Source organism: Saccoglossus kowalevskii, chromosome 16 (assembly GCF_978046115.1).
Source record: "Saccoglossus kowalevskii chromosome 16, keSacKowa6.1, whole genome shotgun sequence".
NCBI lineage: Eukaryota > Metazoa > Hemichordata > Enteropneusta > Harrimaniidae > Saccoglossus > Saccoglossus kowalevskii.
Genome location: NC_140656.1, coordinates 6344869 through 6370492, shown reverse-complemented (window position 1 = coordinate 6370492; position 25624 = coordinate 6344869). Strand labels below are relative to the sequence as shown.

The 25624-nt window shown below is 37.3% G+C and overlaps 2 protein-coding genes across 2 annotated transcripts in view; one reads left to right on the top strand and one right to left on the bottom strand.

Annotated features, from left to right (window-relative positions):
• Positions 1-54: 54 nt before the first annotated feature.
• Positions 55-17005, bottom strand: LOC144347586 (uncharacterized). Its single transcript, XM_085491448.1, has 11 exons — positions 16867-17005; positions 7685-7816; positions 6903-7016; positions 6495-6626; positions 5622-5744; positions 4431-4550; positions 4211-4324; positions 3331-3542; positions 2928-3038; positions 2599-2754; positions 55-649 (listed from the first exon to the last, which is right to left on the bottom strand). Exons 1-11 carry the CDS (start codon positions 16937-16939, stop codon positions 455-457), a joined length of 1482 nt encoding a protein of 493 aa, XP_085347574.1. The 5' UTR covers positions 16940-17005; the 3' UTR covers positions 55-454.
• Positions 17006-23989: 6984 nt separating this feature from the next.
• Positions 23990-25624, top strand: part of LOC100368021 (protein HIRA) — a 37044-nt gene continuing 35409 nt past the window's right edge. The window contains exons 1-2 of the mRNA XM_085491670.1: positions 23990-24396; positions 24612-24674. Coding sequence (XP_085347796.1) covers positions 24360-24396; positions 24612-24674 — 100 coding nt within the window. The 5' untranslated portion in view covers positions 23990-24359. The remainder of the gene's footprint in view (positions 24397-24611; positions 24675-25624) is intronic.

Here is a 25624-nt window from a genome sequence, read left to right as displayed (position 1 = left end):
ACCGGGGTTCGGTCGTTTCCACGCTAGGCTAACAAAAGACACACACCAGCTTCGTTCATGTTCCCAAAACGATTCTCTCCCCAGTCCCGGGTTTTCACCCGAGACAGCATTAAATCCATCTTTATTTCTTGTCACCCCTTAACCAATTACAATCAGTATAAGAGACTCCAAGGCCTTTCCTTCCAACAAACAACCAATCACATGAAAGTTTTACACATCATAATCAATTAATTACTCGTCAAGCTGTCTAGAGAAAACATTTCTATACATTGTCAACACTAACTAATATTGATGAGGTAATAATCTCGCACTAACATTCCACCAAGATACTACCTTTTTTAAACTCGCAAACAACATTGGTTTAGAATTACAGCTACTGTCTTGTATCTTAAAAACTGCAGAGTCATAAGATGTTTTTGGTTGATTTCGACCAGCTCGCCATCTGGTCTTGTCATTAACCTTTATCAGTATATGTCATGACAACCACTGTCAAACTGACTGAAATATAAATCATGATAATACCACAAAGGTATTCAGCTTCTGTTCGGGACGTTGATGAGCAATTGATTGATATGTCCTCTGCGTCTATACACGTTGTGCCTAACTCTTCAACAGCCCAACTGTTTCCAAATTCTACAGTACTGTTGACCTATGAATGATACAATGTTATATAAATAGAGGCTAATAGTCGTGTAAGTGTAAAAACTATTTTGGTTTGTACTGAATTCACCAATCAAACGTTGAGATACCCCTACATTATTAGACGCAAAAGTACCCTAAACATACTCTGTCTGTCTGTCTGTCTGTCTGTCTGTCTGTCTGTCTGTCTGTCTGTCTGTCTGTCTGTCTGTCTGTCTGTCTGTCTGTCTGTCTGTCTGTCTGTCTGTCTGTCCGTCTGTCTGTCCGTCCGTCCGTCCGTCTGTCTGTCATAACGCGGGATTGCTCACTCCTTTGGAAAACACCTTCTTGACCGCATGCATTGATCTCAAAATGTATTGTGCATTGTCAATACTGGTTTATTTGTTGTATAATGTTATTTACATCTTTTTTGTCACAATGTATGCCCAACATTGATTTATTGCAAGACAAAGTGTGTACCGGGGGGGGGACACTCCGCCCATAGAAAACATGACGTCTTCGGAAACAGTTATAGTGAGTTTAATCATTTACGCGCTTCAATGTAGGCAGTAATTAGTTTTCTATTCTGGATATTTATGTCTATTTCTACGTTCATGTTCATGTATTGCTACTAAAATTTTAATCCTTTGTGTTTGCAGAGGGATTACAGCAGTGGCGTTCATGTTAGTTGGAAACAGAGGGTCTATGTTGGAACCCATTTGGGACCGACTCAGCTCGTGCCGAAATCACGTCCTCATTCGTCAATATGTTATTTGGCCCAAACATGGACAACGATATGCATATGGTGATAATAATAATTGCTATTTTGAAATTATATCCATTTGTTGTTACGACATTGATTACGTGTCATCGTGCATATGAACGGCAAAGAAGATTCGAAAAACAATTATTTTTCACGTCGATGTAGCATTGCAAGAAAATACCAGTTTCAGCAGTACATAAATATGCCTCGCTGACGACGGTTTGCATTCATTTCATTTATTACTACAGCATTCGACCATATATAATTTCTATCTTACTTTGGTTAACTAATTAGTCACGGTTGTGTAGTTTGTTAACGAGAATAATTCGTAGTATCTGTAGTTAGTTTTTGTATTATTATTATTTGGGATTTTCTTATATATTGACTTTTACCCGCATTGATTTGAAAAAGTTTCAATTTGTTATGATTATTTTTTATTAGTATTTCATATTTCCGACGTTTCTTTCATCTTTTTTAACTCCAGTGTCAATGTTGGTAGAATTGAAATCATTGTGAGTGAACTCAAGTCGGCTTTCGCCAAACTATTTTGTCCCCAACTTAAGACCCTATGTCGCTTTGCAAAACCATTTGGTGTACAATACGTAGCTATGGTAGAAACTAAATATCGGCTCCAACTCCATGTTTTCTTTTCGTATGGTGTTTACCATTTACATGGCCCTGGACGGTTTATTATTGTGAAATACGGGTTCTATTTCTGACGTCACGCTGTGTAACTATTGTTCTAGACTGGCAAAGTCGAGACTTCTTTTTTCTTTCACAAAAAAAAATATAATCGGAATTTCTTTCGTGGTCACGTTAGTTTTCGCGATCACGCTAAAAAGGCCAAATTGACAATTAATTATATATTTCTTTTGTAAAACAAAAAAGAAGTCCCGACTTTGCCAGTCTACTATTGTTCTTGCTCGTAAGTAAATGCACCAACATTAAAAAAATAAAGGTAAACACGGGGTATGATCGAAAATACTTCTAATATTGTATGAGTTTCATAACGTTGTAATGCAGTCTTCACAAGGCCGATCTAACATCCGGGTATGAGCGGTGTAGATTTACGTGCGTGGAAGCACCGCTATGTAGTGTGCTTGTTGTACAGACACACAAGAACATGCATTCAATTCCATTCCTACTTTTCTTATATATCGGATTAAGTACACCTGTGATCTGTGTTGTGAGTATTTAACTACGTTGTATGGTCCTACCTGTTCCATGTTTGGTGTCATCAAATCATCGGATGGATCTCCATTAAAATTGCCACATAACCCACACGTCTTTCCAATTAATGTAACAGGAAGGCGAACCTCTAGTGTATTGTAGCCGTCCCATTTCACAACAGCGTCAAAGTCTGTGCTGAGTTCCTGCAATAGTTAATGGAAATACACAGACTTAGTAAAGGTTATTTACTGACATCTTATTCAGAATATAGTACCGATCGTTAAAAGTTTGCGCTACCTAACCATATACAGACACTGTCAGCCATTGCTTGGCAACCTTTAAAAATCAATGAGAGAATGACGTAAGTTTCACTCACCACATAGAGGCCAACATATTCGATAGTTATTTCACCTGCGCCTATATTTATTGGTAGATTCACTTTAATGTTGTTCACTAGAACGTCCATTCCAGCACCCAGACTAATTTCCTGCAACATATAACATAAATATTCCTTCAACTTGTTGATTGCATATTTTTTTAGGTTAAGAAGTTATGTTTTTAATAAACCTAGTTTATAATGTGTTCTACTCACAAAAGAATTTTGAAATTTTCACTCAAGAATAAGGATGCTATATAAAATGTTAAAAAAGTGAAATTTCACTTCTAAATGCATTTTTCTCCTGTAATGCCTACACAGAGTGCGTACTATTGTTTTATTTTAAATAACAACGCCCGACAACAACATACACATGTCATATGTAAAAAAAAATAACACTCACATAAGCACCAACAGTTATGAACACGTCAGATATATAGGTAGTGTCAGATTCAGTAGACGGTCTTGTATTCTGCGTCAACACTTTTATTCTAGGACTAGGAATATCGTCACATCTATCGACGAATTTATATTTGCACGTTCCATAGAAATCAAACCACCTTTCATCGAATGTGATGTAATGTGCATTTCCAGTGGCGTAACAAATACCATACTCTGTAATGTAACGTAAAATACTTATCGTAACCAATACCGTACTCTGTAATGTAACGTACACTACTTATCGTAACAAATATCGTACTCTGTAACGTGACGTAACGTAACGTACAATACTCATCGTAACAAATACCGTATTCTGTAACGTAACATAACGTGCAATGCGTATCATAACAAATCTGTAATGTAACGTACAATACTTATCGTAACAAATACCGTATTCTGTAATGTAACGTGCAATACTTATCGTTACGAATACCGTACTCTGTAATGTAACGTACAATACCTATCGTCTTAACTAATAATAAACACAAACAGCAGGTACAACTTTTGAATTGCTATGACATCATCATCGGTACCGTGTATACGAATAAAAAACGAGACTGCACAATACTAACACTACAACTCGCGATACGCCGACGTACATATTTCTTTCAGTAAACGTTGGTGTTTTTTTTCGTACCTTGTCCCACGACTATGTAGAACAATGCGAAAACACACGACTCTAGTATTTAGATTATGATTTGTACTCTCGGTTTTAGTTCTTTTTATTAGGCTACTTTATGTATATGCCAGTGGTGGCGCTCATGCCCATTCGTTCCACAGTTAAATGGAACAATGCCTAATCGACCCCCCAACGGGCTGGAGTACAAAGCGAAATAACTTACCACTGCCACATGTATCGCCATAGTAATGTGCAGGACATGTACATGTGTAATACGTGTAGTGGTTATTACACGTGCCTCCATTTTTACAAGGATCGATTCCACACGCATTTTTCTCTGTCGGTTAAAAAAATTAGTAAAATGAGTTCAATCGAGGTTGGACGCTCTCGTCTTAGGTTTTATGTTTATAATATAATTGACACAACACTTGTGATTGGCTCACCTATTTGACAGTTGTCTCCTTGCCACCTTACTGTGCATAAGCATTGGTAGTCATTGCCGTCCTCTATGGTTTCACAGGTACCGCCATTTTCACAAGGTGAATTGGCACATAGGTCGATAGCTAAAATAAAACGTTATCATTTTATTAGCAAATGATGTCGTTCCAAGGTTGTTTGTTAAGAGAATAATAGTATACACTTAGATTGGAATTTACTGTAGTGGTACTTGAGTACGGGTGTATGCGATAGAAGACGAAGGTCAAAATGACTGTGATCGTATAAACCGCCATTAACGTCGATTATATTGACCATGCGAGAAATGATAAGTAGCTTCGACAACAAATCAAGAAACAATGCAGCACGAAACTTAGCCCACATCAGACAAAAGCAAGGTCATGATCACCAAATCAAACGTAATTTCAATTGTAATCGCTCGGGGTTATTTTTTCTTATAAATTCACTTTCACGATTTTCCTAAATTCTAATGAACTATGCAAAGCCCAAAGCCATGCTTACATGGTTCAGTGAGAAGTGTTCTATAGGCCATATTAAATGCAATTTTGATGCAAGGTATCAAATTCTGAAATGGGCGCATATTAAACAGAACAACATGAAAACTCGATAAGGGTCAAGCATATTGAGAAAAGGCAATGAAAAATAACCGTAATATAAAACATTATCCTACTTAGATGAATATGGCTCGTCACGAACAACTTGAGACCATCAAACTAATTTCAATATTTGATAGTTAAAAAGTATAGAATAGAAATATAGTAATGAATAGCATGAATTAATAAGCTATGGCAAATATATTTCACAAATGGACCGTCAAAGAAACCACTAATATTGAATCTTGAACTTATTTTGAAACACTTGATAATTTATTTTTATTACAAGGAATAAACTTTCAACGACCTCGTAAGCATAACAATAATATCTCTGATGGTCCAATTCGTCAAAAAAATGTATGACATAGTAATATATATATATATCATCGCGGGGAAAATAGTTGTGTCTGATGCCCGGATACGATCGAGCTCAAAATATCGAATATCATATATAACAAACAATATTATTTTATTAATAATTGGAATTGTAATTCATATGAGAATCTCCGAAAATTGCAGCCTCGTGATTTGAACCAAGTATTCATGAATATTACGTGACATAGATACATGTATGTGATTACTTACGTGTTTGACAAGACTCGTCAGTAAAACCAGGTGGACAGTCACAATAATAACTGCCATCAATGTTGACACATGTACCGCCATTAATGCAGGGATACTCAGCTAACGTGACGCATTCATTCACATCTACGAAATACAAACATTATTACAAGGAACCGTAGTTTTGAAGACTGTTTGTATACGGAATTAATTTATGAATTTTATCCATCTTGATATCTTGATATCGAATCATGGACAAACGCCTAGATATTCAACCTTAACAATACAATTAGACTTGGGGTGTTTCTTTGTGGAAGTATGAATGCAATAAATTAAAAAATAGAAATATAAGTCTAAAATATTCTTTTAGTTTTATAACGGGGTGAACCATTATGAACTATAAGGTGACGGCAGAATTTTGAAAAAATGCACAGTGAAGAATCATGGGGAAAATACTGCATCGGTCAAAAACAGAAAAAAATCTGCATGCCTAATTCTTAAGAAAAAATATTATACACACAGAAAATAGTACAAATCTAAGTGAGGGAGAAATATTTCCCATAGTTTTTCTGCCATCGACCCAGAGTTTCTAATGGTCTACCAAAAGGATCAAAACATTTTCAGACTCTCAATTGCGAAATGTTTAAAATCCCCCGAGGTGAGGGGGGGGGCGCATTCAACAAATATTACTGGTCTAATATATTAGATGGAAACTTGCACGTGGAAAGTTGTGATAAATTAAGTTAAGCCTTTAAATTTTAAATCTGTTGAACAAGTTGGGAAGCCAAACTAAATAAGGCGCCCCTTACGACAACTTATACACCACTTAAACACATTCGATGTGTTATGCTGCGTATTACTAGTATTTAAAAGGTCGCGTGACGACGTTTCACTCACCGTTTTCACAGATGTTGCCGCTATAATTGTTTGGGCATTCACAAACATAGTCGACATCGTTGATTGCTGTACAAGCCCCACCGTGCTGACACGGCGGCTCGTCGCCCTGCTCAACAACACATGGACCAGTTTCTGTGGATATATTTACACGACAGTTATTAATTAATGCACCAGTTAGTACTTTGCAACCAATAACAGTAAGGCGTATATAAGATAGTCAATACTGTATTTGATAACCCTATTGGGTAGGACGCCGAACAGAGGTGTAATTAACTTAATAAAAATGTGTGACATGTTCACACGTAGAGGGCAGCTTTGCATATTTTGTATTTACATAGTGTTTTATTCACATAAAGTATAACGTTCTATATTAGAGACGAAGTTATAGCTAAATATAGCATTCCTTACCGTTTTCACAATTGACTCCAGTCCACCCTGGTTGACATGAACAGTAATAGCCTGGTATAACATTCACACATGTTCCTTCATGTTGACAAGGATCGCTAATACATTCGTCAATATCTGTGGGAGAAACACAACAATATTTAATTATGTAAAAGCAGTCTATTATTTGGTGTGTTTCAACGGAGAGTTATAAAATACACGTTACGTTCAAATTCATTGGCTAGAGTAGCTATTTGGTAACGCCCATTATCAATTCGTCATTCATTTTTATGGGATATTTTTTAACGACTGACAAGCCCCATTTGATATGCAGAAACCATTTATAAATATTTGATTTGAAAAGAAAATTCTAGTTTTTATGGAACAGAATTTATTCGAAATACTATGAGGTTATTACGAGAATACCGAAAAGTATGCACGAAGACAGTACAGCGGAAGTATCGACCGACGCGCAGAACTGCATACTTTTCGGTATCCTCGTAATAACCTTATTATTATACATTCCCCAGGATACATTATGGGAATGCCGAAATACAAAAAGTTTAGAACAGATTGAGTGTACTTCTTTGTATGGGGTCCGGTCAAACGGCATGTTTGTTTTTATTATTATATTGTTATTTTATTTTTATTGCGCTTACGCGCGTAATCGTTCCATATTTGGAATTCGCATTTCCTAATATGGTAGAATGAAGATACCCCGTAAAATACCGCAAAATTACGGCACGCTGTAACTTACGGTGTTACGGTGACAGATGTAGTAGTAATGATTGGTTGTTGTCACTTACTTGTTTTACACTGTTGTCCTGTGACACCTTCAGCGCAATTACAAATATACATAGGATTGCCGCTTTGTGGTATACAAGTACCAAACACACATGGGTTGTCACTACACGTGGTCTGTGCTCTCTCGGAACCATCTGAAATACGTAACGGTAAACACCAATAGTGAATATACTCACATAATATTCGCATGTAGTATCTTTCGCATGCTCTCGGAGAGTGTGACCTCTACGACGAAACTCTCAATGTAAAGCATTTTTGTTTTCACTGATAGATTTTTCGCGCAATCACATATATTGTATTATAAAGTAGTATTTTGATTTCAGATATTGATATACAATTTGTAGTCTAATTGTGACAATGAATTATACATTACTCGTGCCACCAGTGTTACTCTCGACCTAAGTTCTTGGCATAGATCATATATATATCTGCGAAAAAGTAGTCTCTAGTACATTTCAACGCCCGGGGTGCTTTCGATTAATACGAATATATGGCAGTATGCCCGCTGCTGTAATCCGGATTTTTCTCGTCTTTTCCTGTGAGTTATTTTTCAAAACAAATGCGTTTATGAACTGTTTGTTCTTTTAAACTCTACAAAAGAGGAATTTGTTGCCGTTGAAATACTATGTGACATGTTTGATGATATGAGTACACGCAAAACACGGGAAATAATTAAAGATTCGTTCGAATTACCGTGCACTGCAGCTATTTATGAATCAGCACGCATCCGTGCAGTAATGCAAAGTGTTAGCTCGTGAAAGTCAAACAAACAATTACATAGGTTAGGAAACGAATTTTTAAAGAGCTGAAAATCGTCGAAATTTGAACGTATAGTAAATTCTTAATAGTTCCACAACCCCAATACAACTGGCACACAGCCTTAGGTTTTGTTCCCAGAGTGCAAGTTTATATGTAAAAAAAGCATTGTAAATGATTAGTCCCACCAATAATTTAATCTCTGTGAATTTCTACTGAGAAAAATCTTGAAATCTGCAACCCATTATTCATTTTTATCTGGGAGACTGTTCTGGACACATTCAAGTAGTATTTGTAAACTGTTTATGTCAATCAGCTGTTTCAGTATCACGAAACAAAACGTGAATCATTTATCTACTATGAATACAAAGCTTGAATGAAATTAGCCAAGGCTTGCATGATAAACCGGTTGATAATATGTTTAACTGTTGTTTTCTTGAATACAAAGAAAAATCATCATAAATATGTTTATCATGTTATTTTATCTTAATGTCTACTTTGAACAAAAACGGTCAAAGCATGTTCGAGAAAAAGTTAAAGACACGTACAAATTCGTGGCCGCCAGTCGGCCATTTTGAACCAGATCACGAAACAAAATGACGAGCATTAGTGTGTACATGTACGTCACCATGAATGACGTCAATGTAAAGTTTGTATGAAATCGGCCCAGGCGTACCTGACAGGCGGTCGACGACATGTTCAAATACTGATTTTAGTGTTATGAAGACAACAGCATTCACAAAACACAAACAACAATCAACGTACACATGCTTCCTATTGTGACTTATCTTTGTGCCAACTTTGAACGAAATCGGTCCAAGAGGGGATTAACAGTGTCGGACATTCACGACATATATATAAACAGTTAAAAATGTATTCAATTTCAAAACCATTACATGTTACCAATGCAATATGGTGTTCATTGAGCGGATCTGGCGTCGATTGCGTGGGCAAGGTCGTTAGAATAACCTTATTTCTCATTAGTCTAAACTGCCCTCGAGGCAACAAGTTTACAGAGTGACTATGTGGATGGCTATAAAATATATACAAGAAGGAACAGAAGTCAAATAGTTTGTGCGCCTAGGAGTGGAAAGGTATGACAAAAATGAGAGATTATTAAAATCATCTTATAGTCGTAACTTTTTCAATGCTGAATATGTGTCAAGGCTACTTACGTGTTTTAGCTTTCAACTTTCATGCGTTACACGTTCAGAAGTTCTACTACATTCCAAAACGCCTACCATTCATTGATTATCTTTGCAATCGTTAAAATTAATTTGTTTGACTGTACAAAGGCTTGCCTCATTCAGTGAAATTGTCTTATTCTTAACATTCTTTATACAGACCAATGCTTTTGTTGGTTTTGTTGCTCTGTAGATTGAGTGTGTTCGCAAGAGTAAGGCTTTGTCCCCACCTTATTATATTCCCATGCCCTACGTAGCAGTGACCCGACTCGAGTCGTATATTTGAGATGGGTTTTTACTGGCTGTATTTCCAACTCACAGTGGTTATTGTCGTCAACATTGCCTTATGTGTGTACATGAACCGTGCTATCTAAGTAAATAAGAGACTGTGTAATTATCACGACTGTGTAGGATTAGTCCCTGTGTGGGTGGTAATGAAAAGAGTGTTCTTTTATAATCGCTTTAAGCTAATTGTTTGAATAGCGGCACACCTTACAACATACCTCGCCATACCTAAACTAGGTCAGCGTGCACACATAACTCTCCACAAGTAGAACAGGGCGACACAGTCTTGTAAAACCTAAAATATCACGAAGAGCACCCAGCAGATGTACATCATGTCTTGAACTACGAATACTATCGTAACAATAGCCGCACGTGTAATTACGTAGTTATAAAATAAGCAAGGTGTATGAATTAAGCGTTTGTAATCAAACTTTGAACTTTGATCTTAGTATAACCACTAGACCAATGAACCAGTTAGACGATCAGTAAATCAGGTGTGCGGTGAAGCTGCATTCACTGATACACATTACAATACACAATACGTTTTCAAACTACTATATGAATATATGAAGTGCTGGCTTTATTCAAACTCAAGGACCTCTGTCAATGTGTACAGTACACTTGAGGGGTTAGAATTGCATTTATCATAAGTAGTGTTCACGCTACACGAAGTACGAGCTAAAATTTAAGCTGATTTAGGCTTATCTCACATATTTGCATTTCGGCTAGACCCAATTGCGACCACGCACTGGGGGCCAGTCCTTGGCACGGGCTAAGGGGCCTAGTCATAATTTTTGACAAAATTGGTCATAAATCCAATGACAATCATAATGTTTATTATGTACAATCATGAAGCTAATGTCCCATGGTACAATGAAATAGCATTATTTTGTGTGTTACAGTTATGCTTTTTGAGAAACGTGTCCTAATATTTCTTGAAAAATGTTATTTTTAGAACAATTTCATAGAACACAATGTTAAAGAAAAAATGCATTTTTTGACACTTTTTAAAACCCAGATTTTTTTAAGTAATTCAGAACAACAAAAAGTACTCCATCATCAACAATATATGATTTTTTCAGCCTATGTCACCAGGCTAGAATTTGAGATATTGCATAATATTTCTGCCATAGGAACCTGTGGTAAAAGTGTTATAACCGTGTCAAAATGGCGACTTTCCACTGAAATACAACCATCAATTTCTCGAAAAAAAGGCTGATGACCCCCAACTTTTTTTAGGTATCCTTATATTGCCTTGGAGTGCAATTTATTGCAAAATGAATAAATTCTGTCTTTGTTTTGTTTTAATTTATGAGTAGGCTTCTACCTTAAGCCGGAAAATCTCTCTAATTTAGCTGGCATACCCTGGTATGCATTTTTTCTGTTCCCCGGCGAGGAGTCCAAGTGTCTCAAGATTTCCATATACTCAGTAAAGCTTTTGCCTCCTTGTCGCTACAGTATTTGCAAGGGAACGAAGTTTCGTACACACTGAGTCGGTTGCCATTTTGGAAATGAGAAAGTTGCATATATTTGATCACGTGCATAATATTCACACCTAAATGTCGCCACAGAGGGCGCTTAGCCCTGGCCTAAGTGTTCGCGCACAATTTGTTAGCCCGTGCTAAGGGTCTGGAACGCGTCTTAATATCGGATGAGATTTTACTCGCACCACAAGGAGTTGGACGCCCTGCGTGTCTACATCGCGCGTTAACATTTGCATATAACATTAGCGCGTAACAAAGTAGTGATAAAGAAAAGAGTGGTATAAACAAGGATCAGTGATTACTTGAAATCGATACCAGGAAGGGGCGGGGTATAAGAAACGTTATATAACAATTTATTATTTAATAAGTTATTAAAATACATAAGTTTGTCCAACTCCCTGTGCCCGTACTTAGCATTCCTTAGCTAAGCGTTCATGCACGTTTTCTTAGCACGGGCTAAGGAATTTGACCTCTTAGCCCGTGCTAAGGAGTTGTGCGTGAACGCAACTACTAGTGTGTCTATGTCACCTGTAAACGTAATGTGATGCATTATTTGGCAGTAGAAGCATCATCAAGGTAAATAAGTGATAAGCGTTCAGTTAAATTAAATACACAAACATGACGTGGTAATCTTATGTAGGATGTCGAACGTGACGTAACGTGACGTGGCGCAAGGTGATGTGATGTGATGTGATTCCAAGATTTGACAGAAGGGGTTCCAAAACAATAGCAGACTGGTCCAATGCCCAGGTAGACTGTTCCAAGACCCTGGCAGACTGATCCAAGACCCTGTAGGCTGATCCAAGACCCTGGCAGACTGGTCCAAGACCCTGACAGACTGTTTCAAAACCCAGGCAGACTGATCCAAGACTCTTGCAGACTGAACCAAAACCCTGCTGATACAAGCCCCCAAGCAGGCTGATCCAAGGCCCCGACAGACTGATCCAAAACCATGGCAGACTAATCCAAGACCCTGACAGACTGTTTCAAACCCCAGGCAGACTGATCCAAGGCTCTGGCAGACTGATCCAAGACCCTGACAGACTGTTCCAAAATCCAGATAGGCTGATCCAGGGTCCAGACAGGCTGTTCCAAAACCATGGCAAATAGACCTAAAGCCCCGACAGAATGTTCCAAAACCTTGGAACACTGGTGCACAAATGCTGGCAGACTGGTCACAATGCAATAGTGTGGTTCCAAGACCAGAGAATGACTGGTTTAATAATCTGTCAGATTGGTCGCAAGATCATGACAAACTGGCTTATGACGCTGACAGCTTAATTGTAATACAATGTTAGTCTGCTACGGTGGTCACACGATCTTGACACACAAGTAAAAAGTGAATGGTAAGCTGGTCCAAAGACCCTGAAATACTGCTTCCAACATCTCACCAGATTAGTCTCAAGCAGATTGTCACAAGACCATAACACACTTACCCCCAATATCTTGCCAGACTGGTCCCACTACCCTGGTAATTTGGTCATGGAACCCTAGCATAATGTACCTATACCTTGCCAGACTGTTCCCAGGCACTGTAAGACTTGTCACAAAACGTAGTCGGACTTATACGTTCTAAATCATGGCAGACGCGCATGAAAGACTGGACTAAGAACCTGCCAGGCTTGTGGATACATATATGACTTGTCCTTATATCGTGTCAGGCTTGCTCCAATGACAGTACAACATGCCTTTAATAGTTGGTTAACTAGTCTTAAGCACCACATTTTATCCAGGTGAATAACCTGACTGTATTTTCGTAGCAAATTATTTTATCTGTAATTTACTAGTGTTCTTGGAATTGATTGCTTTACTGCAAAGTAATTATGTTTACTTTACCCTGTCATATTGTTGCACGACAAATAATAACTGTACATACAAACTTATCTCGCAGGTCAACGGTATTTTAACTGCAGTGTGGCTGGTGAGTTTGGAGTACATGGTACATGCCTGGAGGTAGAAAAGAGACCATGGTACATGTATCTACAATAAGCTATTGATATCAGTATGATGATTTACTAGTTGATTGACTTGGGAAAGTAGGTAAATATCTGATTATTCATAATGCGCATTTTTTGGTTTAGGACAACCTCACAGCAACATGTACATAATCCTTCATATTTGGTGAAAACAACCCTTTGTTGTCAAGTATATAATTTATCTGTGTACATTTCAATTAATTTCGCCCTAAAACCGCGCCTTCTCCGTGACATAACGTGAGCCGTTGAGACGGTCGCGTCGATCATAGCACCCAACCCACATTCCAACACAACATGCAAGAAAAAATGATTTATATAAACAAAGAATGACAGATTATATCAGTAAGCGGCGTCAGCTTATATTTAAACCAATGTTGTCACTGGGTCACACCCAGGCCAATAGGTCGTCTATGTCAAGAAGTTCACCACACTCCATAACTACCAACGAAAGAATAAATTTTCCGTACACTTCTGGAATATAAAATCCGGACCAAGAAAAAAAAATATCGATCTAAATTATTTACTGCTTCAGCCATCTATAGATATACATTTTGATGGAATTTTTATGCTTTGAAATTATTCGATGAGCCCTGTTATCAGTTCTGTTAGAATTTCAATCTGGGAAAGGGAGATCACGTTACTATTTCTCAATGGAACCTGAATATTCTATAAAAGTTCTACACCATTTATTACGCAGTGTTTGAATACTGTAATTGGGACATGTTCATATACTCAAGAGGCACATAAAGGTCATCGAGATCAAGTTCGTAACATCATATGTAAAGCGAAAGCCAATGACCGACAAGAAATAACGCACCTATCACATCGCTCGTTGTGTGAGCCATAGTATTTCTGTACGTGATCAAAATAGAAAGTTATTTGACGATTTTTTAGAACAGACAAAATTGACATGTTGCATATTTTTAGGTATTTTTCATAATTTTTGACCCAATGGACATAATATTGTATTGGTTCGAGTCTTGCTCAACGATTTTGGTGAATATATGAAGACAACGACGCAACTTCGTCTCCGTGAAAGGTGAAAAAAGTGGGCGATGGCATTCAAAATGTCGAACATTCATTGCTGATCCAAGCTCCGCCATTTCCAGCATCGTGGGTTGATATTCATACAAATATTCAGGATTCTTGATAAAAAAAAAAAAACAGTATTTGCATTGCCGTCGTATATGTATGGCGCATGCGCATTGCAATAGATTGTCGCCTCTCTCAATTTAAACAATGCAATTAAAGCATACTGAAAAGACGATTTAAAAACACACTAATGATTTCATCATTCATGATTTAAAATAGACATTATCTACGTGTTGGTTATTCAGTTGTTGAGATGGTTTCACTCTTATTCGGTGTGTTTCACAAGAAAAGAACGACCAGGTTTTTATATTGTGTTTTGTTCTCAGACAATTAAGTCACAAGTGAGTGGGCTTATTTACGTGGCTAACACCGTGTTTGATACGTTGCTGCAAGATAAACAAGGCACCAACTAAATTAGAACGATTTATAGGAAATAAAGTAGTACCCTAGAAGGTATTTAGGTTTAAACTTTCTTTCCACTGTAAAACTTAAATTACGAGAATGCCTAATTTGCATAATCGTTCAACCACTGTAGAAATTGTAAAGACAATTATAAACAGTAGTTATAAGCGCATATAAACAGAACGATTACTATTTTGTAAAATATTATCAATTGTAGATATAACTATAGAGATATTCCCACCACTTTTCATAGACAAATTATACTTGTATATTTACACTCCTATTAAGTATTACCTAATTAACGCTTGGTAAAGTCTCAGTTGGTACTTGTTGATCTGCGCAACAGTCAGAGTCGCGTTCTTAGTTTATATGAGACCCATATCTCGCACCGGGAATCGACTACCACCGCCCTTTAACTAAACCTCCATAGTTAGGCAAGAGCCAAGGACATGTATTCTATTGTATTGGAATAATCACTGACAATTCGGGATTGGGTCAAACAAGAATATGCTAGTAGCTATAGTTGGCTAGTAACAATGCCATGCATGTGTTTTCTATTGTCTTAGATTTTTAATGATTATTATTTTCGGTACTTTCAGAAAGTTTTACTTTAGAGAAATTTGAGCTGATTGTTTGGAGATGTTCTATAGTATTTTATTGGCTGTTTTACACATCGTCCGCCTGCACGGTGTTGTTCCGTTCAGACATTCCTCCTTTCGCAATCACCTTGAAAATTCAAGATGTGTTTACAGGTCATGTCAAGACAGTGGGCGTATTTTAGTGACGTGAGAGGGCGTAGTTTGGTCATAATTGCGTGGGAGCTAGCCGATTCATCAGGCCTGGTAGTTGCGTTGGAGGCGACCCAACGGCGGTTTCTGCAGTAAGGATATTTCACTTAGTAAACTCTGCTCACCAGTCCTTTCGCCAAGATCAAACATTTAAGTAGGTGGCGGCGGTGTAATTAAATGGCTTATAACAGTTTAGGACTTTTAAAAGTAGAGACTGAATACATAAGAAAACGCGTTGATTGTCTCTCGTCAAAGCATGGGTTTATGTGCCATTATCTCGATCAATTTCTTATTAATATGCAACGTTTCAATGTCTCCAACTCAAGCGGTGGGTATGTTTTAATAACGCTAGGTTTACCATGTCAGTTCTGATATTTGGATATTACAAGCCCCCTTTTGTAGGTGAATTTGATGTTTGGTGACACTTGACATCCACGTTTAAAGAAACGGACATCTCATGATCGTTAAAGTTCATTCGTACATAAAACACAATGACATCGTCCTACCAAAAAAGGGTGTGTTGTATGAAAATGTGTTGAGAGTCAGTTGAATTGTTTAACGGGCTACGTGAAAGAATGACAAGTGTACGTTTAAATGGTGTCATCCATTTGGTCATAATATAATTGTTACCACACATGTACACGGTGTAGAACAAATGCATTATCCAAAAAGTTATAACTGTATTAATGGGAAAGTGATATACGCTTGGCTGAACCCCCTAAGTCTGGGTACATCAGGCAAGCCCTGTCAGTGTTGCTATGGAATAACAAATGTATTTATAGAAAATTATAAACATATTATCGCATCCTAATTTTGATTACGTTTATGTAATAACTCAAATCAGTGAAACACTGGCTAGATATTTGTTATCAATTACTAAGCATCGCATGGTGTTGCTATTTTTTTGCTTGTCGTGATCTATATACTTCCCCTTGGAATGCCAATTCAATGTCAGAGATCGAATCCGATGTATTGTCAATGACTTGGGCGTGTAATTGTGGCAACATAGTTTGTATCGATGCCTAATTCCGACAAATCAGTGTTAGTTGCCGTGGTAGGACTAACCGGATAAGGTCTATTAAAATGATTTAATTATTACCGAGATGCGATTTAAAATTATAACACGTTTGCGATGTGAGATGAGTGAGTTGTGGATCAGATACACGAACGTCTTCCAAGTTTCAGTTTAAGATGTAGACAGATGTGTAATTACATACCTGGTATGGTCAGTACCAATGTAAATAATAGAAGCAGCAGGAGAGAGACTAGTTTCCACTGCGTAGCCATCATTGGCCGTGTGTTGTACTTCACCAATGGTCACTTTACAGAGAGAGTTCTTCAGGACTTGTATGCAGAGAAGTTATAGTCAACTTACATGAAAGGACAAGGAGGGACAGTGTTTGTAACAAAGGTGAACGGATAACCTTGTAACACGTGGGCGGAACCACTTTTTCCCAGGGAGCGTGAGAATCAATGGGTGGCAGAACGACTTGGACGTCTCGTCACCAAATTTTAGAGGTACAATCAAATTTTTACAGCATTGTTTTAGATTCATAACTTTTTGGAAACAAAAGTTACATATTTCATCAGAAATACATTTAAATCGACTTTCGCTTTTATTTTATTTTTTTACAATAGAACGATTGTGAATCACAAATGGTTGAATTCCGATTTGGTATGTTTCTTTGAAAGGCAAATACGGCTTATTTTGTAACACACAAAGAAATATGTTGACAATTGAAAAAATACTATTGAATTCATTCATGGTCGGAGGTATCTGCTGATATAAGTTATTTGTATAGAATATTCTGTTGCCAAATCAAAATGATGGCCAGATTCACCTTGTGTTGTGCTATTTGTCATTCCCAATCTTCGGTTGCCAACGTAAGATAAAGTCAATGTAACACCAATTCAATTACAATGTGCTATTCCCAGACACAATGTTCCCAATCCACATTGGTGACCACACCCGATTGTAGGTCATTCGCAGGCAATTGAATTTTGGGGCGGTGAATAGACGGTCTTAACCCCGGTGTCACGTTTGTTTGTGCTCTATGTGCCGTGTAACATGCATCATGAAATGTCTATTGTAGTCGAAATACTGCGTCGGAGTTCGAAACTAGCCAGTACTTCAAATGAATCTGCGTACATGTGGTCTGACCAGCCTGTCTCAAACTACTCAAACCTCAAATTTGCGCGTATTCCTTTTTGTTATTACTTTGTATATAAACATATCACCGGTAATGAGTTCTTTATTCTGTAAATTCAGTAAACATTCAAACGGAGGTGTATCGAGTAAAACTTATGTTCCCAACACGTATGAAGCAAAGCTTGATAAAGTCGTTGATTTGAGTCTGACAGTGGGGGTATAACCTTCGCCGGAAACAACCGTGGGAGTAACATTAATGCTATATATATGTCAGTGTGAATGGGACGGTGGTCAAAACGCGAGCATGCTAATACTAGTATGTGTAAACAGTCGGTAATGTCGTTCGTAAACATACCAGACTATGCCCCAGGGTCTCATCCAATGGGGTTCTTATTTTGTCAACTGTTTATTGTGGTACTAAATCTGAGCTACTGTAGTGGTGTTTGGTTTTCGATTAGAGTTATACAGTTCTGTCTGGCACATTAGAAACGACTGGGAATTGTGCTAAAATGTTGACATTTTAAATAAAAGATCGTCCACAATTTCAATTAAATGCCTGTAAATCGACGACCAATCATCGATGAAGTGTGTCATAGTACCAGTACATATAGTCGTATTGCAGATAAGTGCGATTTTTAAAATGACTTATCTCGGCGATTTTTCTCTCCAAATTTTACATTTTCGCATAAATTAACTTTGAGCGGGTGAATGATTTATTGCCGTATATGCAATATTTCATTTCAATCGAACATTCCATTATTAATATATCTTTCTGACAGACTGAACCAATGTGTGTCAGTACTGTTTGCGGAACACTATAGGGCAACGAGAGCGTTACCAATTTGAGATGTATCTGGTATTCCGATTGACGCAGAAATGGCGCACATTGTACACGTAATAAAGTTGAATAGCGACTGTACGGGGTACCTATCTCCCGATTGACACCTTTACGGATGGTGATGGAAATTAGGATATGTCGTCAATATTTACCTCTTTATATTAAAATAACCAGAGGGTCATGGCATGTTTTTTTCCGAATCGGTCAAAATTTTATTTGCAGACTTGTGGCAATGAGTGGCGGGAATCGCCAACATAATGCATGTGTACGCTGGACAGCATAGAAGTAAGCTGTGAGAATATGTGTAATACTATTCGACTATTATGACTGTGTGCGTTGAAACTTGTAGGGAATATTAAATTATTTGTCTGCGTGAAACTCAATGCCCATAAGGGGTTGCCAAATCCTTGATTGTGTCAAAATGTGTGAAATGCGATGCACACTACCGTTACCTATGTTATCGTGGATATTTAGATGTGTTAGCAAGACTGGCCAAAGGCGTGGGCTTTTGGCGCCACCGAATATTGTTTTACTCGCCAACAAACTGGCATAGGTTATTCCAGTACACATTCATTTACTCATTCGTTTTTTTTAGAAAATTTTACAAAACGTTGTATGATGTGATACACTGTATGCCGACTGAAAGTACATACAAATACCAATAAAGTGGGTTTTCTGACTACGGAATTATGCAACGTAGAGTCCATGGTGTGTGTGGGTGGGGGGGGGGGGGGCAGTGTAGCGTGTAGCGTTGCGATGCAACGTTGGAATCCAACTACAAGCAATTATTGTGTAACTAGAAATAGCGTTGCTAGCGGCTAATCTCCACTACGGTTGAAATCGCCCCCTCCATCTAAACCACCCCTCAAATATCCAGATAGACCGGACACGAAATGGGTCATGAACCCAATAATACATCAGAGTCCGATTTTACTGATAATTGAACAGCCTACCACGGGCACTGACCCCGTATTGATGGAACGTGATAACCCACTATCTACCACAGTGTGGGACGTATCGCTGCAAATAATGGATAAGTTGGATAGAAGGACCGTGACTGTGATTGGATCAATTGTAATTGTGTAACGCTGCATCACTTCAGTCACCTCTAACAAACAGCCTGAGCCACGTGACAGCGGCGCTACTTATATTGTCGGTCATTTTTTGTCTTGTTGATACGTGAATGTATTCACTCATGTGACTTAAGATGGTAAAACTGTCCTTAATTTATCGCAAAATATCGAAGTTTCCGCTGCTATTCGTCTCAAAAGAGCGATAATTGATTCAACAATTGGGACACAAAGGGTGAAGTTATGCGAAGAAAAAAAAAATAGCGGCCTGTAGTTAAAGCACCTGGGCGACTGTGCAGCAGATTTGATCAGATGTATTCGCTAGTTGGTTAAAACTCAAACATTTGTTGATTGTCGAAAATATGGTATAATGACGTAATGCATTACATACAAACTCCGATTATTACTAGTACTAAAATTGTGTTTAGCGCCCTCAACCTTTTCAGTTGACTACGTTCCCCCAAACAGAACATATCGTTATCTTATCTTAATTAAATTACACATTACGAAATAACGTGCACTGAGAGAAGATATCATAGAAACAATAAAGTATTGACGTTATAAACCGTGACTGTATCTACGCCCCGGATCTACGCCCACTTTTGTTTATACAGAGGGTGGAGTCGTAAGAACTACAGGGGTTCCACTTCAAACCGTTGTCAGTATACTGGCAGTTGAGAGTGGATACCACTGTTGTGTTTAAACATGGAGGTATAAACCTCTATGGTTCAAACAACGCCTTTCTTGTTGACCCAAATACGAAAACTTGCGTCATTGAATAAGTTTGTTTAAGTCACTGCACAAGCAAAGGTAAATACGCCTTGAGCACGTAACCGGTAATTTTCTTTTGTCTTTTTTTTAAAAATTATTTATTGCGCTTTGCTTTTGTTGATTTAATACGAGTAGGGTACGTTTTGACACGTGTACTGTATTGTAGCGCATTCATATAATTTATGTCTGTCTATAATTAATAGTTTTAGCATTAGTACACAGTGTGCTCACGTGACTTTGTTTATTGAGATAGGGAGTGAATAATATGCATAAAATGACAATTTAGCAGCGGTTTGCATATACCACCATGAAAATTCATTTTGTCATTAGAAAACACTGACAATAATCTGTCACCGTAACGCTATAAGTTACAGCGTGCCGTATTATAATAATAATACCTTTATTGCCTCCATGTAAAAAGATTTACATAGGATAGGTACAGCAAAAAGAGTTTTAAAAAAATAACAAGATATATGTAAGAATTGTACAAAAAACAAAACAAAAGAACTTAACTAGTATTTAAATGTTAAATAAATCTTTTTGTTGTGTAAATATAATTGGCAAGTTCTATAATTATGCCAGGATCTTTGCTTGAGAGTATATATGTGATCTGTGTATATTTTTATTGTTGGATGAAAGTAGTGTTATAATTTTTTGGATGAAGTTTTCTCTGTGTTTGTGTGTTATATTTTTGGCAATTCAATAGAAAATGTTCTTCATCTTCACAAGTTATTGCATATTCTTTTGTTTATAGGTTTCTCAGGAAATGAACTCGATATCTGTCGTGTTAAAAAAACGCGTCCTCTAATAATAAAAACAGACATGGCTGACACCAGGGTTTGACAGGACTCCAAACAAAGAAGTTCGCTAAATCTGTTCTAAACGTTTTGGGTTTCGGCATTCCCATGATGTATTCCTGGGTAGGAAAAGAGAGTATAAGATTGCGCGTCGATCGATACTTCCGCTGTACTGTCTTCGTGCATACTTTGCAGTATCCTCGTAATAACCTCATATTATTTAAAACTTCTAGACATTAACAAGTCCTTTGAAAGAAACTGTATATGAATGTTTTACCATGTGTCACTAGTCTGAGATACACCAACAAGTATACGAAGGTATTTCCTTTCGTTGCATGAGCAATCACAGGGGTGATAGCTGCCCAAATTGTTTTTAATTCAGTCGCTGCGGGCGCACATTATTTTGCATGATTACGCAAGACAGTGCAGTGATCTCAAGACAACACAATATATCCCACAATGCAACTGTACGAGTATGAAGTACTCGGTAGACGAAGAGACGGATGACGAGTAGGGCGACGGCCGGACAGCCGTCATCAACGGCTCATCACTCTGTGCTGTCGTACAATTAGACCCTGGGACGCATAACTCTGGGTGTGTGTTATATTATAAATGAAAAACGACAAACAGCGACTTGTGTGACTTTTGATTGAGCAGGTAGAATCTCACCTGTGCGTCGGTTTCCCAGAAGGTACTCTCAAAGCCAAGCATCATACCCAAATTCAACTCAGACAGAGTTACTCGTTTACCTGACGATGACCTATCCTCCAAACCTGCATCCGACACTTTCACAGAACAACGAACCTCGAACCCGATAACACCTGTATCCTACTAGAACATATCAAGGATATTATCTTGCCATATGAAACAGTTGTAAAATGACATAACACAGACAAAACATGCTATTTTCACTCCATTTTGTACTATTATAGTGACACAGTATTTTTTTTCTTTTTCGTTATTGTAAATAAAATGTCACATATACTATGTAAAAATATGGAAAATTATATTATTATTATTTACTTTTGAGTAGTGTTCTATCACACGATTGCAATTAACTTGAAGTTCTCATATGAACGGGACAACATTGTTTTACGTCAAGCAAGTTTCTCGACTCGACACAATACAAATACAACAGTGTGGTCATTAAACTCTTGTTTTACCTCCATGTTAATATACCCTGACGTTTAAGAGCCCCCTACTTCAAACAACTTGACGTTATGATGTGCCTCCGTGTCGTCGACCGAACGGTCCTTCCAAAGTGGGCGTGAATAACATGGTACTACCTCGAGGGCCGGGCTCGAGGGCCATGAATACGATGACAGAGATAGGATATTGTTCTGCCCTTTCCTTTGATACCGTGATGCTACTGGACCCGCACTGGTCACGTGACATGTGCAAGAGGGCAGTAAGCAACAACTTAAAAGTAGATGTTTATATAATAATAACTTGTTTTAACAAGTACCATCTGATGGCACTGTATAGTGAAGAAAAAACATAAAATACATTACTTAGACAAAAACAAACAATACATAACGACAAACTATTAAAAACAAAAAAATAACTATTACAGAAAAAAAAACTTGTTTTTATTCAATTTTGTATATTTTATTTTTTTAAATATTCGGCCAATGCAATACTACAATTGTTACTACAAAGGTTATTTTGTCTTTCCTTTTTTCTAGTTTGTTTTGATATCACGTTCTTTAAATAAAAATTTCTTTATATTCCTCCTCAGTCATACAATTCACAATCTAGAATAAAGTGAATTTCTCAAATTCTCAAATACTTTTTTATTGCTTTTTTTTTTTTTTTTCAAAGTCTATTCTTTTCATCTCTGGGTGTTTTTTTTTCTACCTAATTTGATTTCCAAACTATGGTCGCTGATTTTAAACTTTTTCTGAATTCTCCTCATGTTGTAGTCTTTTACTTCATGTGGGCATTTTTGATATTTTTGATATCTCACAAATTCAGCAAGCTAAATATTCCCGAATATTAGTATTTATTAGATATCGTAACCAAACCACAGAACAAAGCCCAGCTCAGGAGTTGCCATGGGGATAGCTAGATATGTGGCTTGACACAAACAATGACAACGGTGCGTATTGTTCCTTGTTCACACAGACCTAGACTGGCGCAGTCGGGGCGATTAATTTGTTTTTGTAGTTCAAATACTGTAAAATACAAAATATCGCGAAATGGAGGTGTTAGCGCGAAATCCCCTGTAACTGTGAAATCACCCCGACTGGTTTATTCTGTATGGCCCTCTATCGAGACTGCAGGAACCCGTCGATTTTTCAACGGGTAATTATGTTAATGGTGTTCTAATTGACAATCATCTAAGCCAATCACAACGTCTCTTCAACTGATCTCTGACCGAGAAGACGTCGGCTGGTTGTAACAGCCGATTTTTTTTTAATTCTACGACTAGTACGAGTTACTTTTTTTTACAAATTGTGATGAATTGGAAACGACGACTACGACAAACTCGAAGTTCAACGTGCCGCCATGTTATGTCTGCAGTGTGACCTTCACCATGTACACCTCATTTTGCACGTGTTTCCGCGCCCACCTGTGGGCATTCATGAATATTTAATAGCAATGAATTTCCTGCAGAATAAATCAGTCGGGGTGATTTCGCGCTAACACCTCCATTTCGCGATTTTTTTTTAATTTTATTTAAACTACAAAAAACAAATTAATCGCCCCGACTGCGCCAGTCTAACCTTGCATATACACCAGGATATATACACTGACAAAGAAAATGATGACGTTTACTATTACTATTTTAAATCAACAGACTGTACGAGTGTATGTTCTTAACTTATTTTGGCAGTATCTGTTCTGAAACACACAAACGGTTATTCAAACACAATTTTACCTTGGAAACAAACATGTATTTTTGATTCTCGCCACGTCCTACCAGTTGCGGCGATTAATTATTTTCCCGCTCGCACATAGCGCCACCTGGAGTTCACCTTTGAGGCTCGGTATTACATTCAAAATGGCGGACTGTAAATTTTAAACCGATTGATTGGTGTTTGAGGGAGAATTCTACCGACACTATCGCGCTGCAATAAGCATCATGCGTCTTCTGAAGCCCGCTTGGGTGTCACATGATGGTATGTATGCATTCTGTTTGAAAAAAAAATTGCTAGAAAACAAAGTATTGCAAAAATCGTTCGCTATGACTTTTTAGTTTGCCTTATTCACGTTGACATGTGGTTATTTTTGAAATCACTACTATTACTCAATCGTTCGTCTGTTGTATATGCGTTATTTATACCAAAATATAGCCGTTATAGGTTTATGAAATAGAATTCTTTTTCCGTTCCAGGTAAACCGATATTCTCGATCGATATTCACCCTGATGGATCTAGGTTTGTGACTGGGGGGCAAGGTAAGTGTATTATATAACAACAATGTAACTACGATCGATATGACAATGCTGCACGAAGTAACACCACCTAAACTTATACATGTAATTCTTATTTCTTGGTATTCGTGTAAGGATATCCAGAGATACGATCTGTCGACAGGGCTGATATGTTTACAATAAATGTAAACAATATCGGGTGTGCCTGTCATAAATCCGGAGTTAAATTTGTCTGTGCATATGCAGAGGTAGCCATTATAGATCTTAGGCTGTATAGACAGATAGTTTATTGGAAATAAGTCATACCAGTGATCTGTCATATTGATTGTTAATATTCCAATTTCTAAAATAAATCATAAATTGGAGCATTTTTGTTATGATTTTGACTTTGACACACACAGTTCATGTGTGATCTGTGTACATATTTTAAAACCTCAGCCCAGAAAGTTGGGATGGCTACTGAATTTACTCGTTATTTACAACAACATGGTCTTTCTAGACAACTTAATTTATGTTCACACACATTTCTGGGCACAGTGTCACCTGACGAAAAACATCCTAGTTTTACAAACACAATAAAAGGCAAGATTTTGAAGCTTTTACATAATCACCGTGTTGTAGATTTTTAACTCTAAAATGTTGTAAATATAGATTTTGAAAGGCAAAACAACAAATTCAATATTTTCCCACAGATACATGTATTAGCATAGTCAACCAGTTATAATGGCTTGTTTAAGCTTAATAAAACATAGCACAACTATTGCAAACATGCCCATTGAGAATCTAGTTTATTACATTGTATAATAAGTGAGTGATGATGTGCTATTTTCACCACAAAAACTTTTAAATACTTCTTCAATGGTCTCAGTTTATATGTAATTTTTTCACGAAAATCAATGTTAAAAAATTGTATATTCATCATTGATAAATCACTTTTGTGTTATTTGAAAGTTCTCAAATCTTTTCATCTAGCA